General features: G+C 43.0%; 1 protein-coding gene across 1 annotated transcript in view; it reads right to left on the bottom strand.

The window, feature by feature from the left end:
• Nucleotides 1–1,894: 1,894 nt before the first annotated feature.
• LOC118371473 (ADP-ribose glycohydrolase MACROD2-like) overlaps nt 1,895–17,422 on the bottom strand; it is a 31,073-nt gene continuing 15,545 nt past the window's right edge. Inside the window, exon 4 of the mRNA XM_035756914.2 lies at nt 1,895–2,251. Coding sequence (XP_035612807.1) covers nt 2,046–2,251 — 206 coding nt within the window. The 3' untranslated portion in view covers nt 1,895–2,045. The remainder of the gene's footprint in view (nt 2,252–17,422) is intronic.

Raw genomic sequence — 17,422 nt, 5'->3', positions numbered from 1 at the left:
GGTGTGTGTGTGCCACAGGAGGTTGGTGGCACCTTAATTGGGGAGGACGGGCTTGTGGTACTGGCTGGAGTGGAACGATATCAACGACATGCTCCCCTCAGCAGCCTCCACTGGTACGTGGGTGTGTCTAGCATCTTCCTCCCAGACACTCCACAGAGTCATACACCACTAGAGATGCATAGCTTTTCACTCCCAGCAAGGAATCCCTGACTACATTCTCCTGATAGGGTCTGTGGTATGAACAGGGGAAACGATTATATTGGCACTAGCTTTACAATGACATTATCCAAATAACAATAATTGATCAAAAGATAAAGCCTTCAGTGTAAATCAATACTAAAACGGTGTCAACCTCGAGTGTCACGCCCTGGTCGAGGTATTTTGTGTTTATCTTCATTTATTTGGTCAGGCCAGGGTGTGGCATGGGGTTTTTGTATGTGGTGTGTTGGTATTGGGATTGTAGCTTCGTGGGGTGTTCTAGTTAAGTCTATGGCTGTCTGAAGTGGTTCTCAATCAGAGGCAGGTGTTTATCGTTGTCTCTGATTGGGAACCATATTTAGGCAGCCATATTCTTTGTGTGTTTCGTGGGTGATTGTCCTGAGTGTCCTTGTTCCTGTCTCTGTGTTAGTTTACACAAGTATAGGCTGTTTCGGTTTTCGTTACGTTCTTTGTTTTCTAGTGTTTGTTATTGTTTTGTGTTTTACGTTTGTTTATTAAACATGGATCGCAATCTACACGCTGCATTTTGGTCCGACTCTCCTTCACCACAAGAGAACCGTTACATCGAGGCCTATTTCCTGATGTTTGTATTAGCTAGAGCTGGGATGCTTAACACCGAAGGGTCCCACCATTTAATGTCCTAACACCACCGACCGAACATTTATCGAGGACATTTTACAGATGTTGATAATAATGAGAAGCAGCCTTTTCTCGAGGAATGTGATGTTTGAAAATAGATACGCCTGTTAATATGGGATTTTGCTAACGGAACAACTGATAGCTACAACATTCAAAGTAGTAGTAGTAGTTTTAAGGGTAATATAAAACATGAACTTCTACACATTAATGTGGTAAACGTATCGTTTCATTTATCGTTATGGTAATTCAGTCAACTTACTGTGATATGGATTTTGGTCCATATCACCCAGCTCTAGAGTGAGCACTGAGCAGGACGAAGTCTATACCAGGACAGAATAGCTTGTGAATGTGTTCGCTTCCCTGCACATAAAGGCTCAAACGGCAGGCAAGGATAACCCCATCCCTGTATCCCTGTACTGCCTCTCCCTCCTGGAGGCTGATATTATTAACTGGTGTTTTTCAGAGCAGAATTCTCCTCTCCTCCTCCCTCTTCTCCTCCTCCCTCCTCTCCTCCTCCCAGTGAGCAAGGGCAGTCATTTTACTGTTCAATAGAGCAGACACTTCTCCTTGCCAGGGGCATGTATTCTCATTCCTGGTGCAACAATCACAAGTTAGCATTAGAAGTTACCCAGCCTCTGTCCATCCCCTCCACCCTGAGATTACACAGATCCATAAAGACCTCAAAAACAAATCCAATTTTGATAAACTCCCATATCTATTGGGTGAAATACCAGTGTGCTGTCACAGCAGCAAGATTTGTGACCCGATGCCACAAGAAAAGGGAAACCATTGAAGAACAAACACCATTGTAAATACAACCCATATTTATGTTTATTTAATATCCCTTTTGTACTTTAACTATTTGCACATCTTTACAACACATATGACATTTTAAATATCTTTATTATTTTGGAACTTTTGTGAGTGTAATGTTTACTGTACATTTTTTATTGTTTATTCCACTTTTGTTTGTAATCTATTTCACCTATGTAAACATAGGTTTCCCATGCCAAAAAAGCGAGCGAGAGCGAGAGAGAGAGCGAGAGAGCGAGAGAAAGAAAGAGAGAGAAAGAGAGAGGAAGAGAGAGAGAAAGAGACAAAAACAATCACATTTTATTTGTCACATGCGGCAAATACAAATGGTGTAGACTTTACCATGAAATGCTTGACTGATTGGCATTTGGCAGTCAGTCATGGTCAAAGACAAAGACAAAGACATTGCTCAGCCAGGGTGTGAGGAAGAGAATGTGTAGAGACCGATAGACTGACCACTCAGACCATTTAGAATCCTCTGCATGGGGCCTCTGGGGGTTAAGGTGGCAGTGTCCACTGGGCAGCATGTCCAGGCTCTGACAGTACTTACTGGACATAGTCTGGGCTATATCACTGGAGGCTAGAAGAGATACAGTTTATGTCAAAGTGACATCACACTCTCTGAACTCAGGGGAAATGGAAACAGAGCCTGTGATGTGACTTCTGCTTTATATTATTATTATATTATTAAGATGTTAACAAGGCAACGCTCCTCTTAACTCCTCCTCCACATGTATTGGATTGGTTCAAAAGTGCAGAAAAGAACATCCCAGCATTTTTTTCTCTCTCTTCAGGACCAGAAATAAATGCTGCTTAGGCATCAATTACTTCGATCAAAACAGAGCGATTGGGCGCGTTTGACATTGCAGCCGACTTTAAACGTGAGTCGAGACAAATCATAAATAACTACTCAATTCTCAAACTCACGTGGTAGTTTGACATCACTTTGACAGAAGAGTGATTCCAAATGAAAGATGCCGATTTTCACAAAATGTGATCCATACAATGGTCCTTTGGAGGAAGGATTGTTTACATATATTTGACATTTGTATCTAAAAGCATAATTGAGAAAGAATTCATCAAAGCTGGCATATTTATGGCATTTTGGCCTTACATGCTGACAAAACCAGACGCGCGCACGTTGATTTTGTTCACCCACACCAGAAGCGATCAGAACACACAGGTTGGAGTCATTAAAACTTGTTTTTCAAGCACTCCACAAATTTCTTGTTAACAAACTATAGTTTTGGCAAGTCGGTTAGGACGAGAGGTCGACCAATTATGATTTTTCTAGGCCGATACCGATTATTGGAGGACCCCCCCACAAAAAAAACCCGTGATACCGATTAATTGGCCGATTTCTTTTTTAAATTATTTTTAATAATGACAATTACAACAATAGTGAATGAACACTTATTTTAACTTAATATAATACATCAATACAATCACTTTAGCCTCAAGTAAATAATGAAACATGTTCAATTTGGTTTAAATATGCAAAAACAAACTGTTGGAGAAGAAAGTAAAAGTGCAATATGTGCCATGTAAGAAACGTTTAAGTTCCTTGCTCAGAACATGAGAACATATGAAAGCTGGTCGTTCCTTTTAACAATTAAATTTACAATATCAAACAAGATAATATAAATCAGTTATGTATATTCTTCTGTATTACAAATTATATATACATGAACTTAATTTCCTCTTCGATATTCCCAGGTAAGAAGTTTTAGGTTGTAGTTATTATAGGAATAATAGGACTATTTCTCTCTATACGATTTGTATTTCATATACCTTTGACTATTGGATGTTCTTACAGACACTTTAGTATTGCCAGTGTAACAGTATAGCCTCCATCCCTCTCCTCACCCCTACCTGGGCTCGAACCAGGAACACATCGACAACAGCCACCCTCGAAGCAGCGTTACCCATGCAGAGCAAGGGAAACAACCACTCCAAGTCTCAGAGCGAGTGACGTTTGAAACGCTATTAGCGCACACCCCGCTAACTAGCTAGCCATTTCACAACCGTTACACCAGCCTAATCTCGGGAGTTGATAGGCTTGAAGTCATAAACAGCGCATTGAGCTTGAAGCATTGCGAAGAGCTGCTGGCAAAACGCACTAAAGTGCTGTTTGAATGAATGCTTACGAGCCTGCTGGTGCGTACTACCGCTAAGTCAGACTGCTCTATCAAATCATATACTTAATTATAACATAATAACATACAGAAATACGAGCCTTAGGTCATTAATCTGGTCGAATCCGGAAACTATCATTTCGAAAACAGAACGTTAATTCTTTCAGTGAAATACGGAACCGTTCCGTATATTATCTAACGGGTGGCATCCATAAGTCTAAATATTGCTGTTCCATTGCACAACCTTCAATGTTATGTCACAATTACGTACATTTCTGGAAAATTAGTTCGCAATGAGCCAGGCGGCCCAAACTGTTGTATATACCCTGACTGTGCGTGCAATGAACGCAAGAGAAGTGACAAAATTTCACCTGGTTAATACTGCCTTCTAACCTGGATTTCTTTTAGCTAAATATGCAGGTTTCAAAATATATACTTCTGTGTATTGATTTTAAGAAAGGCATTGATGTTTATGGTTGGGTACACGTTGGAGCAACGACAGTCCTTTTTCGCGAATGCGCACTGCATCGATTATATGCAACGCAGTACACGCTAGATAAACTAGTAATATCATCAACCATGTGTAGTTATAACTAGTGATTATGATTGATTGTTTTTTATAAGATAAGTTTAATGCTAGCTAGCAACTTACCTTGGCTCCTTACTGCATTCGCGTAACAGGCAGGCTCCTCGTGAGGCAGATGGTTAGAGCGTTGGACTAGTTAATCGTAATGTTGTAAGATTACTTCCGGCGCCAACAGAGATGGCTGCCTCGCTTTGCGTTCCTAGGAAACTATGCAGTATTTTGTTTTTTACGTGTTATTTATGACATTGGTACCCCAGGTAATCTTAGGTTTTATTACATACAGTCAGGAGGAACTACTGGATATAAGAGCAACATCAACTCACCATCATTACGACCAGGAATACGACTTTCCCGAAGCGGATCCTGTGTTTTGCCTTTCACCCAGGACAATGGATCGGATCCCAGCCGGCGAACCAATACAACGACGCCGTAAAAGAGGCAGACGAAGCGGTCTTCTGGTCAGGCTCCAGAGACGGGCTCATCGCAGACCACTCCCTACCATACATACTAGTATACTACTCGCCAATGTCCAGTCTCTTGACAACAAGGTTGATGAAATCCCAGCAAGGGTAGCATTCCAGAGAGACATAAGAGACTGTAACGTTCTTTGCTTCACGGAAACATGGCTCACTCGAGACACGCTATCGGAGTCGGTACCGCCAGCTGGTTTCTTCACGCATCGTGCCGACAGAAACAAGCATCTTTCTGGTAGGAAGAGGGGCGGGGGGGTATGCATTATGATTAACGAGACGTGGTGTGATCATAACACACAAGAACTCAAGTCCTTCTGTTCACCTGACTTAGAATTCCTCACAATCAAATGTCGACCGCATTATCTACTAAGAGAATTCTCTTCTATTATAATCAAAGCCGCATATATTCCCCTCCAAGCAGACACATCAATGGCCCTGAACGAACTTTATTTAACTCTATGTAAATTGGAAACCACATATCCTAAGGCTGCATTCATTGTAGCTGGGGATTTTAACAAGGCTAATCTGAAAACAAGACTCCCTAAATTCTATCAGCATATCAATTGGGCTACCAGGGCTGGTAAAACCCTGGATCATTGTTATTCTAACTTCCGCAACGCATATAAGGCCCCGCCCTCCTTTCGGAAAAGCTGACCACGACTCCATTTTGTTGCTTCCAGCCGATAGACAGAAACTAAAACAGGAAGCGCCCTCTCTCAGGTCTGTTCAACGCTGGTCCGACCAATCTGATTGCACGCTTCAAGATTGCTTCGATTGGGATATGGTCCGCATTGCGTCAAATAACAACATTGACGAATATGCTGATTCGGTGAGTGAGTTCATTAGCAAGTGCATTGGTGATGTCGTACACAGCAACTATTAAAACATTCCCCAACCAGAAACCGTGAATTGATGGCAGCACTCGCACGAAACTGAAAGCGCAAACTACTGCTTTTAACCAGGGCAATGTTACTGGAAACATGACCAAATACAAACAGTGTAGCTATTCCCTCCGCAAGGAAATCAAACAAGCTAAGCATCAGTATAGAAGCCCAATTTGTAAGTCGCTCTGGATAAGAGCGTCTGCTAAATGACTTAAATGTAAATGTAAGTAGAGTCGCAATTCAACGGCTCAGACACAAGAGGTATGTGGCAGGGTCTACAGTCAATCACAGATTACAAAAAGAAAACCAGCCCTGTCGGGGACCAGGATATCTTGCTCCCAGACAGACTAAACAACTTCTTTGCTTGCTTTGAGGACAATACAGTGCCACTGACACGGCCCACGACCAAAACCTGCGGATTCTCCTTCACTGCAGCCGATGTGACTAAAACATTTAAACGTGTTAACCCTCGCAAGGCTGCAGGCCCAGACGGCATCCCACGCCACGTCCTCAGAGCATGCGCAGACCAGCTGGCTGGTGTGTTTACGGATATATTCAATCAATCCTTATTCCAGTCTGCTGTTCCCACATGCTTCAAGAGGGCCACCATTGTTCCTGTTCCCAAGAAAGCTAAGGTAACTGAGCTAAACTACTATTGCCCCGTAGCACTCACTTCCGTCATCATGAAGTGCTTTGAGATACTAGGCAAGGACCATATCACCTCCACCCTACCTGACACCCTAGACCCACTCCAATTTGCTTACCGCCCAAATAGGTCCACAGACGATGCAATCTCAACCACACTGCACACTGCCCTAACCCATCTGGACAAGAGGAACACCTATGTGAGAATGCTGTTCATCGACTACAACTCAGCATATAACACCATAGTACCCTCCAAACTCGTCATCAAGCTCGAGACCCTGGGTCTCGACCCCGCCCTGTGCAACTGGGTACTGGACTTCCTGACTAGCCGCTCCCAGGTGGTGAGGGTAGGTAACAACATCTCCACCCCACAACACTGGGGCCCCACAAGGGTGCGTTTTGAGCCCTCTCCTGTACTCCCTGTTCACCCACGCCTCCAACTCAATCATCAAGTTTGCAGACGACACTACAGTGGTAGGCTTGATTACCAACAATGACGAGACGGCCTACAGGGAGGAGGTGAGGGCCCTCGGAGTGTGGTGTCAGGAAAATAACCTCACACTCAATGTCAACAAAACAAAGGAGATGATTGTGGACTTCAGGAAACAGCAGAGGGAGCACCCCCTATCCACATCAACGGGACAGTAGTGGAGTAAGGTAGAAAGTGTTAAGTTTCTCGGCGTACACATCACGGCAAACTGAATTGGTCCACCCACACAGACAGCTGTAACGGATTTTGTCCTCTTCGTCTGAAGAGGAGTAGCAAGGATCGGACCAATACGCAGTGTGGTGAGTGTCCATGTGTTATTAGTATAAACTGAACACGACAGAATACAAAATAACAAAGTGAATATAAACGAAACAGTTCTGTGTGGCACAAACACTGACACAGGAAACAATCACCCACAAAATACCCAAAGCATATGGCTGCCTAAATATGGTTCCCAATCAGAGACAACGATAAACATCTGACTCTAATTGAGAACCAATCTAGGCAACCATAAACATACAAAACCCCTAGACAGGACAAAAACATATAATCACCCATGTCACACCATGACCTAACCAAAAATAGAAAGAAAACAAAGATAACTAAGGTCAAGGCGTGACAACAGCGTGGTGAAGAAGGCACAGCCGCACCTCTTCAACCTCAGAAGGCTGAAGAAATTTGTCACCAAAAGCACTCACAAACTTCTACAGATGCACAATCGAGAGCATCCTGTCGGGCTGTATCACCGCTTGATACGGCAACTGCTCCGCCCACAACCGTAAGGCTCTCCAGAGGGTAGTGAGGTCTGCACAACTCATCAACGGGGGCAAACTACCTGCCCTCCAGGACACCTACACCACCCGATGTCACAGGAAGCCCATAAAGATCATCAAAGACAACAACCACCCGAGCCACTGCCTGTTCACCCCGCTATCATCCAGAAGGCGAGGTCAGTACAGGTGCATCAAAGCAGGGACCAAGAGACTGAAAAACAGCTTCTATCTCAAGACCATGAGACTGTTAAACAGCCACCACTAACATTGAGTGGCTGCTGCCATACATGTAAAAAATGTATTACTGGCCACTTTAAACAATGCCACTTAATATAATGTTTACATACCCTACGTTACTCATCTCATATGTATATACTGTACTCGATACCATCTACTGCATCTTGTTTATGTCGTTCTGTACCATCACTCATTCATATATCTTTATGTAGATATTCATCATCCCTTTACACTTGTGTGTATAAGGTAGCTGTTGTGAAATTGTTAGGTTAGATTACTTGTTGGTTATTACTGCATTGTCGGAACTAGAAGCACAACCATTTCGCTACACTCGCATTAACATCTGCTGACCATGTGTAGGTGACAAATAAAATTTGATTTGATTTGGAATCCCTGAGCTGACAAGGTAAAAATCTGTCATTCTGCCCCTGAACAAGGCAGTTAACCCACCCTTCCTCGGCCATCATTGAAAATAAGAATGTGTTCTTAACTGACTTGCCTAGTTAAATAAAGGTGTAAAAAATATATATAATAAAAAATAAATAAATAAAAAATAAAAATCTGCAGAATCGGCGTCCAAAAATACAGATTTCCGGTTGTTATGAAAACTTGAAAATCGTCCATAATTAATCGCCCATTCCGATTAATCGGTCGACCTCTAGTTAGGACATCTACTTTGTGCATGACACAAGTCATTTTTCCAACAATTGTTTACAGACAGATTATTTCACTTGTATCACAATTCCTGTGGGTCAGAAGATTACATAGACTAAGTTGACTGAGCCATTAAACAGCTGGGTAAATTCCAGAAAATGATGTCATGGCTTTAGAAGCTTCTGATAGGCTAATTGACATCATTTGAGTCAATTGGAGGTGTACCTGTGGATGTATTTCAAGGCCTACCTTCAAACTCTGTGCCTTTTTGCTTGACATCATGGGAAAATCAAAAGAAATCAGCCAAGACCTCAGAAAACAAATTGTAGACCTCCCACAAGTCTGGTTCATCCTTGGGAGCAATTTCCAAACGCCTGTAGATACCATGTTCATCTGTACAAATAATAGCACACAAGTATAAACCACGCAGCCGTCATACCGCTTAGGAAAGAGACGGGTTCTGTCTCCTAGAGATGAACATACTTTGGTGTCAAAGAAAAATTCTGATTACCGATTGTTATGAAAACTTGAAATTGTCCCTAATTAATCGGCCATTCCAAAATATATATATATATTAGAGGTAATCAGAATGGCCGATTAATTAGGGACAATTTCAAGTTTTCAATAACAAATTGGTAATCTGCATTTTTGGACACCGATCATGGCCGATTACAATGCACTCCACGAGGAGATCAAATTGCAAAATCTTCTCTCCGCCCCATGGTAAAATGTGTATAATTGCATCAAACTTGCTTTAAAAAAATATTTTCTCTACACCACATGCCATACTCTAATTAACTTTAAAACTCCACTGTCACTAAATGGGGCCACTAAAATGTTTTGCTAGCAATGTGTGTGTGGGGGGAGTGGGGTTAGAATGTGCATACGCAGAACCGCAAGCAACTAGGCCTGTCATGATAACTTATCCATCCCTGCCGTAGAGCATATTATGTTTTGGAAATGAAAATACTACTCTTACTACAGAGCAAGCTGTAAAGCTTCATATGACACCAATTTTTGCTTTGTACCATCCACAGATTAAACTTTATGGAGCCTGGGTAAGGCCAAAATGTCATAAATATACCAACTTTGTTGAATTACTTTGATGAAATGTCAAATATCCGTCAACAATCCTTCCTCTAAAGAGCCATTCGATGGATTACATTTGGTGAAAATCCCCCAAATGTTTGTCCTGGTTTCATATGAAATGACTCATGTAAGCTGTATCCAACCAGGCTAGAGCCCATTCCCCTCCTGCAAAAATAGGGAAGGGTCTGAGCCATACAGCACTGGAGTCTAAGAATCACTGTAAGAAAATGTTTTGTTTATTCACATAGCGAGGACATATCAAACTCTACTCCTTTTAAACATTAGGCTACATATCACACTTTCAAAAGTTATTACATAATGATGAACCATGACGGAGTGGAAGCAAATCATCATTCAATAAGCCTCTTTTCTTTTTAGGAGTTTGTCTACAGACAAGAGGCAGAGCACTCAGAAAGCTGAGAATATTCTAAATGTCCTTTTTTCACTCTGCATCTCCTCTCTGCCAAGTACAGAACTCAGTGATGCCATCTTCAGATTAGTATAGAAGTTCTCTGGCTGTGTTTCAAACAGCACCCTATTCGCTATGTAGAGTCCTACCTTTTGACCTGGGCCCTATGGTCTCCTGTCAAAAGTAGTGCACTAAATAGGAAATAGGGTCCCATTTGGGAAGTAGCCTCTATTTCCTCCATTAAGACTGGGTGACTCAGGGAGACATGTAATGTGCTTTGAACATTAAACACCATTAGCCAATGCTACACAGTACGCACGCACCCACAACCACACGCACACAGTGCCCTGTCAGAAAGTAGGCCTCCATTAGCAAAACAACTGTCACTAAAAGAGCCCTCATCAACATAAAGCTATACAAAAATTAACACAAACTTTGTAAATCCATTCCATTCCCAACTTTTTTTCTTTTTTTTATGGATTTTTTTCATTCTAGTGGAACCCTTGTTGTGGGAATAATAATAACAGCAGAAGCAGAGCAATTTACATTTCAACGCCTATTACCACTGTTGTCAGTTACTAGCACAATTAACAAAGGTGACAACACATTTTTTTCAATTAAACAATAACTGGTCATCCAGAAAGTGATTTGAAAACTAATTTTGCCTGCTAAGAACCGAGCTGACGCTATGGGAGACACACACACACACACACACACACACACACACACACACACACACACACACACACACACACACACACACACACACACACACACACACACACACACACACACAGTGCTACATAATTAATTGCTACAGATGTAGGATCTTAATTTGAGCCAGTTTGCTACAGCAGGAAAAAAGTCCTGCAGCAACAGGACATTTGAAATATTTTGTGGATTATAATAAATTGACATTTTGTTATGGGTTGATACATTTTTCGTAAGGGAAAATCAAGTCTGAAATTAAAAACTTCAGAAGCCATTTTAAACCTCAAATACACTAAATGTTTTAAATGTCCTGCATTGCAGGGAGATCAAATTGAGATCCTATATCTGTATGTGGGAATTTAATTTCCACTGTGTGAAACGACTCAGGATTTCACTAACAAACATAGTTTAATTAATTCAAGTAATGATAACAAAGACTAAAAAGGTCCTTCCAACGATATTGTTCAATGAAAAAATATTGTTTTATAGCTGCCTATACCAATTCCATACAGGTTTCTTTGAAACATTGTATTTTCAATCAATCATTCGCTTTATTGTCTCAATTGGAAATGTGTAGTGCAGTCTGGGAAAAAACGACTTTAAAACAACCACAATAATAAAACAAAGTGTAGGCTACTGTTTGAACCATCCTGCACACCACAAACAGACAGATTCAGAATGTGGATGGTTGTATTATACCTCACAAATACTCTAATCAAATCTCTAATACCTGCTATGTGGATATGAATGTGAATGGCTTCGCTGCATACCACAGCATACCAATAACCATAACCTCTGTGGCGGGCACTCCAGACATGGGTTCAAATACTATTCAAAATTATTTTAAAATACTTGTTCTGGGCTTAATTGAGCTTGCCTGGTGCAATGGAAGTATGGAACCAATAGAATTGTCACAAAAGAGCAATACCTCATCCACCTACTACTCCAGGCAGAATAAACAAATGTACTTGAAAGATGTCAAATAGTATGTGAACCCAGTTCTGCTGGGCTAGCGCTCGTCTTAGCTGAGACCCTCTAGAATGTTTGATTGGCCTCATAAGCAGATGCCTTACACATTAAATTGACAATCGAATACAGACACATGCAAGAATAGAGGGATGGGAGGATAAAGGTTTTTATAAACTGGGTGGTTCCAGCCCTGAATGCTGATTGGCTGAAAGATGTGGTATATCAGACCGTATACCATGGGTATGACAAAACATTTATTTTTACTGCTCTAATTATGTTGGTAACCAGTTTATAATAGCAATAAGGCACCTCGGGGGTTTGTGGTATATACCACGGCAAAGGCATGTGTCCAGGCACTCCACGTTGCGTCGCGCATAAGAACAGCCCTTATAATGCTCATATACCACACCCCCTCGTATCTTATTGCTTAAATCTTCTCCTATAATTACACCAGTCATCATTATATACACTTTTTCCCCCTTCACACACCACACAGTCATAAGCACACACATACACGCACGCACACACGCAAATCACACTTTCTCAGCTATCTTTATGGCCTCATTGTGTTCAGTAGAGTAGCAATGAAGTTTAGAAGTTTAGTTGAGATGGTACTCTATTTCTTCCTTGTGACAGACGGACAGTGAGGGGGAGGGAAATGATTGTACATTAAATTGTGTTTTAAAAAGAAAATAACAAGGATTAGCAATAAATCCTGACTGAGCCTCATGCCATCATCCTGGGACTGTCCCAAGTGGCACCCTAGTCCCTATATAGTGCACTACTTTTGACCAGGGCCCATAGGGATTAGTGTGCGATATGGGGACCCCTGAAATGCAGAACGAAGTCACAAAGTCATCTGCACTGTTTTTCTTTTTCTTTCCTGGCAGCTAGACACTTAATCCAACTAAGATTACTGCAGATAATCCTTCTAAATGCATCGGATTAACAATCAGTGAAATTACCCAATAGATTTATCGAATCTCGGTGAGATTAAGACATACAACAGCTCCACCTGTTTTTCAAAGCACGCCTGGGCCATTCCTGGTCGATACTCACTAATAACAGAATTATGTACACTGGTCTATGAGAAACACAGACACACACACACAGAGACACAGAGGAACAGAAACACACACACAAACACAGTCAGTCACACCCTGCGGATCAATAGCTGAGACAAATCAAGCCTCATCCCAACTCCCATCTCTCACTGCATTTAATGAACTACTTAGCAGTACATTGTGTGATAGTGTGTTGAATGCAAAATGAATGGTAAGATAAACAAAATGGCATCATGGTTGAAAAACCAGTCTCTGTACGGGAGGTCTGGCTGCTATAAGAGACAACCTCCAGTCTCTGTACGGGAGGTCTGGCTGCTATAAGAGACTACCTCCAGTCTCTGTACGGGAGGTCTGGCTGCTATAAGAGACTACCTCCAGTCTCTGTACGGGAGGTCTGGCTGCTATAGAGACTACCACCAGTCCCTATACGGGGGGTATGGCTGCTATAAGAGACAACCTCCATTCTCTGTACGGGAGGTCTGGCTGCTATAAGAGACTACCTCCAGTCTCTGTACGGGAGGTCTGGCTGCTATAGAGACTACCACCAGTCCCTATACGGGGGGTATGGCTGCTATAAGATACTACCACCAGTCCCTGTACAGGGAGGTCTGGCTGCTAGAAGAGACTACCACCAGTCCCTATACGGGGGGTATGGCTGCTATAAGAGACAACCTCCAGTCTCTGTACGGGAGGTCTGGCTGCAATAAGAGACTACCTCCAGTCTCTGTACGGGAGGTCTGGCTGCAATAAGAGACTACCACCAGTCCCTATATGGGGGGTATGGCTGCTATAAGAGACGACCTCCAGTCTCTGTACGGGAGGTCTGGCTGCTGTAAGAGACTACCACCAGTCCCTGTACGGGGAGGTCTGGCTGCTGCTATAAGAGACTACCTCCATTCCCTGTATGGGAGGACTGGCTGCTATAAGAGACTACCACCAGTCCCTGTGTGGGGGGGGTCTGGCTGCTATAAGGGACAACCACCAGTCCCTGTATGGAGGGGGTCTGGCTGCTATAAGGGACAACCACCAGTCCCTGTATGGGGGGGGTCTGGCTGCTATAAGAGACTACCACCAGTCCCTGTCATGGGGTGGGGGTTATGGCTGCTATAAGAGACTACCACCAGTCCCTGTACGGGGAGGTCTGGCTGCTGCTATAAGAGACTACCTCCACTCCCTGTATGGGAGGTCTGGCTGCTATAAGAGACTACCATCAGTCCCTGTACGGGGAGGTCTGGCTGCTGCTATAAGAGACTACCTCCATTCCCTGTATGGGAGGACTGGCTGCTATAAGAGACTACCATCAGTCCCTGTATGGGGGGGTCCTGCTGCTATAAGGGACTACCACCAGTCTCTGTATGGGGGGGTCTGGCTGCTGTAAGAGACTACCACCAGTCCCTGTATGGAGGGGGTCTGGCTGCTATAAGAGACTACCACCAGTCCCTGTATGGGGGGGTCTGGCTGCTATAAGAGACTACCACCAGTCCCTGTATGGGGGGGTCTGGCTGCTATAAGAGACTACCACCAGTCCCTGTATGGGGGGGTCTGGCTGCTATAAGAGACTACCACCAGTCCCTGTACGGGAGGTCTGGCTGCTATAAGAGACGACCACCAGTCCCTGTATGGGGGGGTCTGGCTGCTATAAGAGACGACCACCAGTCCCTGTATGGGGGGTTATGGCTGCTATAAGAGAGTTCCACCAGTCTCTGTACTGGGAGGTCTGGCTGCTGCTAAAAGAGACTTCCACCAGTCCCTGTATGGGAGGTCTGGCTGCTGCTAAAAGAGACTAGCACCAGTCCCTCTATGGGACGTCTGGCTGCTGCTAAAAGAGACTACCACCAGTCCCTGTATGGGAGGTCTGGCTGCTGCTAAAAGAGACTACCACCAGTCCCTGTATGGGAGGTCTGGCTGCTGCTAAAAGAGACTACCACCAGTCCATGTATGGGAGGTCTGGCTGCTATAAGAGATGACCACCAGTCCCTGTATGGGGGGATCCACTCCTGGATCTCACTTTACTCAAGGAGCAGATCTTATTTGACTCCTACACACACACTCTTTCTTCGCAATGCACACACACACGCACACGCACACGCACACGCACACACACTATAAAAGCCTCTCATTCCTGGACTCAGCATTAAAGCAGCAGCCAGTTTAATCTCAGTTTAATCAAGGCTTCAGTGTTTGTAGACAGCTTTAACAAGATGAGTCACTGACTGGGCTAGGAATGAAAGTCCAGAAACTTAGAGGAGGGATGAAACAGAAAAGTGAACGGATCCTGATTAATGACGACAAGAGGCAAAGCAAAAGGGGGAAAAAATGAAAAACAAGGACATACTGTAGCTGGCAGGGAGGTAGGATAGGATTGGGGGCTGTGCCCAGATATCCAGTATGGTGGTGGTAGACATTTGCCCCCCTCCATGTAGACACTACTCTTAACAGCAGGTTACATAGTGCCATCTGCCTGATCAGACAGGGAGCTAGTCCATTAATGTCCACCCTCCAACTCTACAAACAGATACACACAGCCCCCTCCTGCCCTGCTCTCTCTCTCTCCCGACAGCTCACTACCCCAGGTGACATATTGAGCACCTGCTGTCCGACCTCTGTCTAAACATAATTAAGGAAGAATTAGAAACTCAATGATCCTAATAATTTAACTGTAATAGGATATTTAAATCACCCTGAAGTCCTGATAAAAGCTGAGGAGGAGCTGTGGAAAGCAGCACTATGTTACACACACACACACCAGTTTAGATTTTTCTGTGTGGATTCAGAAGTTAAATTAATTCTGTAAGAGTGAAATGAACACTCAGTGGTGTAAAATAACCCCATTGCTGGTGTTAATAACCACAGGTATTGTTATTGAGAGTAAAACAGTCCCATCAAAACTACACCTATCACTATCATTTTTCCCAGCATGCTATGCAGGTAGATTACTTTTTAGGATTGTTTTTAATATCTGCGTTTTTGCATGTACGTTAATTAATTGGTTCATCTTATGTTACACAAAGAAAGATAACATACTTTTTAACCCAATCAGTTAGATTTATTGCCCCCATTATTGAAATGGTTGTTCTGGTTTAAATTATTTAGGTAGTGTTTTTTATGACAGTCATTCTGAATGCAGGTTGCGCATGAATAAAAATGCAAACTGTTGGATACACCACTTTGCAAGCCAGGATAATGTGACTTGCAGGTCTGATGTGGTATGTAAACCTGGAGTTTCCTAACACCACTGTGTTGGAGTAAAACTAGGCCATCAACTAGGCCAATAGGTAAGGTCTTAGGATACATGTAATGTATTGTCAGAGTTGAATTTGAATGATAGAATTAGCCCAGAAACTCACTTGGTGAAAGACACAGGTTTAAAATGAAAGACTTCAATAATGTCTCTGTCACTAACAAATACAGTCATGGGTGTTGACTCTAGAATTTCCTCAAAAAGAAAAATGGCACCCTAGGAAAAATGCAAATTAGGATTTAAACCATAAAGTGTTAAAACAACTAGGGATGCACCGATATGACATTTTTGCCCGATACCGATATCCAATATTTTACTTGCCAAAAACAAACCTTACCGATATCCGATATTTAAAAACTTTAGCGGCCTTTTAAGCATTCTAGTACAGTTAAATAGTTAACACACACACATAGACGCAGTGGTCTAAGGCACTGCATCTCAGTGGAAGAGACGTCACTTCAGTCCCTGGTTTGAATCCAGGCTGTATCACATCCGGCCGTGATTGGGAGTGCCATAGAGCGGTGCACAATTGGCTCAGCGTCGTCCGCGTTTGGCCGGGGTAGGCCGTCATTGTAAAGAATAATTTGTTCTTAACTGACTTACCTAGTTAAATAAAGGTTACACACACACACACACACACACACACTGACCAAAATGTTATGTTGTTGGCATTTACGTATGTCCCCATTACCAGTAAAACATAATCAAAACCTATTTCTTTCACTTACTTGCTGTTCTGTTTCGTTGTTCATTTGTTCAGTCGTTTCATTCTCAACCAGGATTTCATCATACATGTCAAGCAGTAAAGTTTCAGCTCTGTCTGTCTGTGGCCTCTTCCTCGGTGTGCACTGTCACTGTGTCCGTTTCCATCTTGTCCAGCTGTGTATGTAACATTTCACGTAAACCTTGTTTCTTATCTGCATCGAAGTAGTGGTCCTTGTACTTAGCACCGAGCATGGTGGCGACACAGTAAACAGGCTCAGAGAGAATACAACCGAATTTCTTGTTCACAGCCTCGGGTACTTTTGTAAGTTTTAACCCCACGGTCTGTCTGCAGTTTTGTTGATCAGGCGTTTTAATGCCATGACAGAGGGTATCACGTCTGCTGCAGACGCAGTTGATGAGCTTATTTCTCCAGTCAGTTGTTGAAATAGCGCTAGGAGTGTGTTCATGTTCCCAAGTTTCAAACATGTTCTCAAATGCCATTGAAATGGCAGCACATTCTTGAGCATGCAATACAGCTTTCCTCAGTACAAAATCCTGGTCGACCCACTATGCTGTCAGACTCAGCATGCCCATGGGGCTGACATAGCTGGGCCAAATGTCAGCCGTGACGCCCATAGCAAGCAGCATAATGAATTCCATAATCTTGGCATTAATGGATTTCACTT

The sequence above is a fragment of the Oncorhynchus keta genome, chromosome 2 (assembly GCF_023373465.1).
Source record: "Oncorhynchus keta strain PuntledgeMale-10-30-2019 chromosome 2, Oket_V2, whole genome shotgun sequence".
Taxonomy (NCBI): Eukaryota; Metazoa; Chordata; class Actinopteri; order Salmoniformes; family Salmonidae; genus Oncorhynchus; species Oncorhynchus keta.
This window is presented reverse-complemented; position numbering and strand designations above follow the sequence as displayed.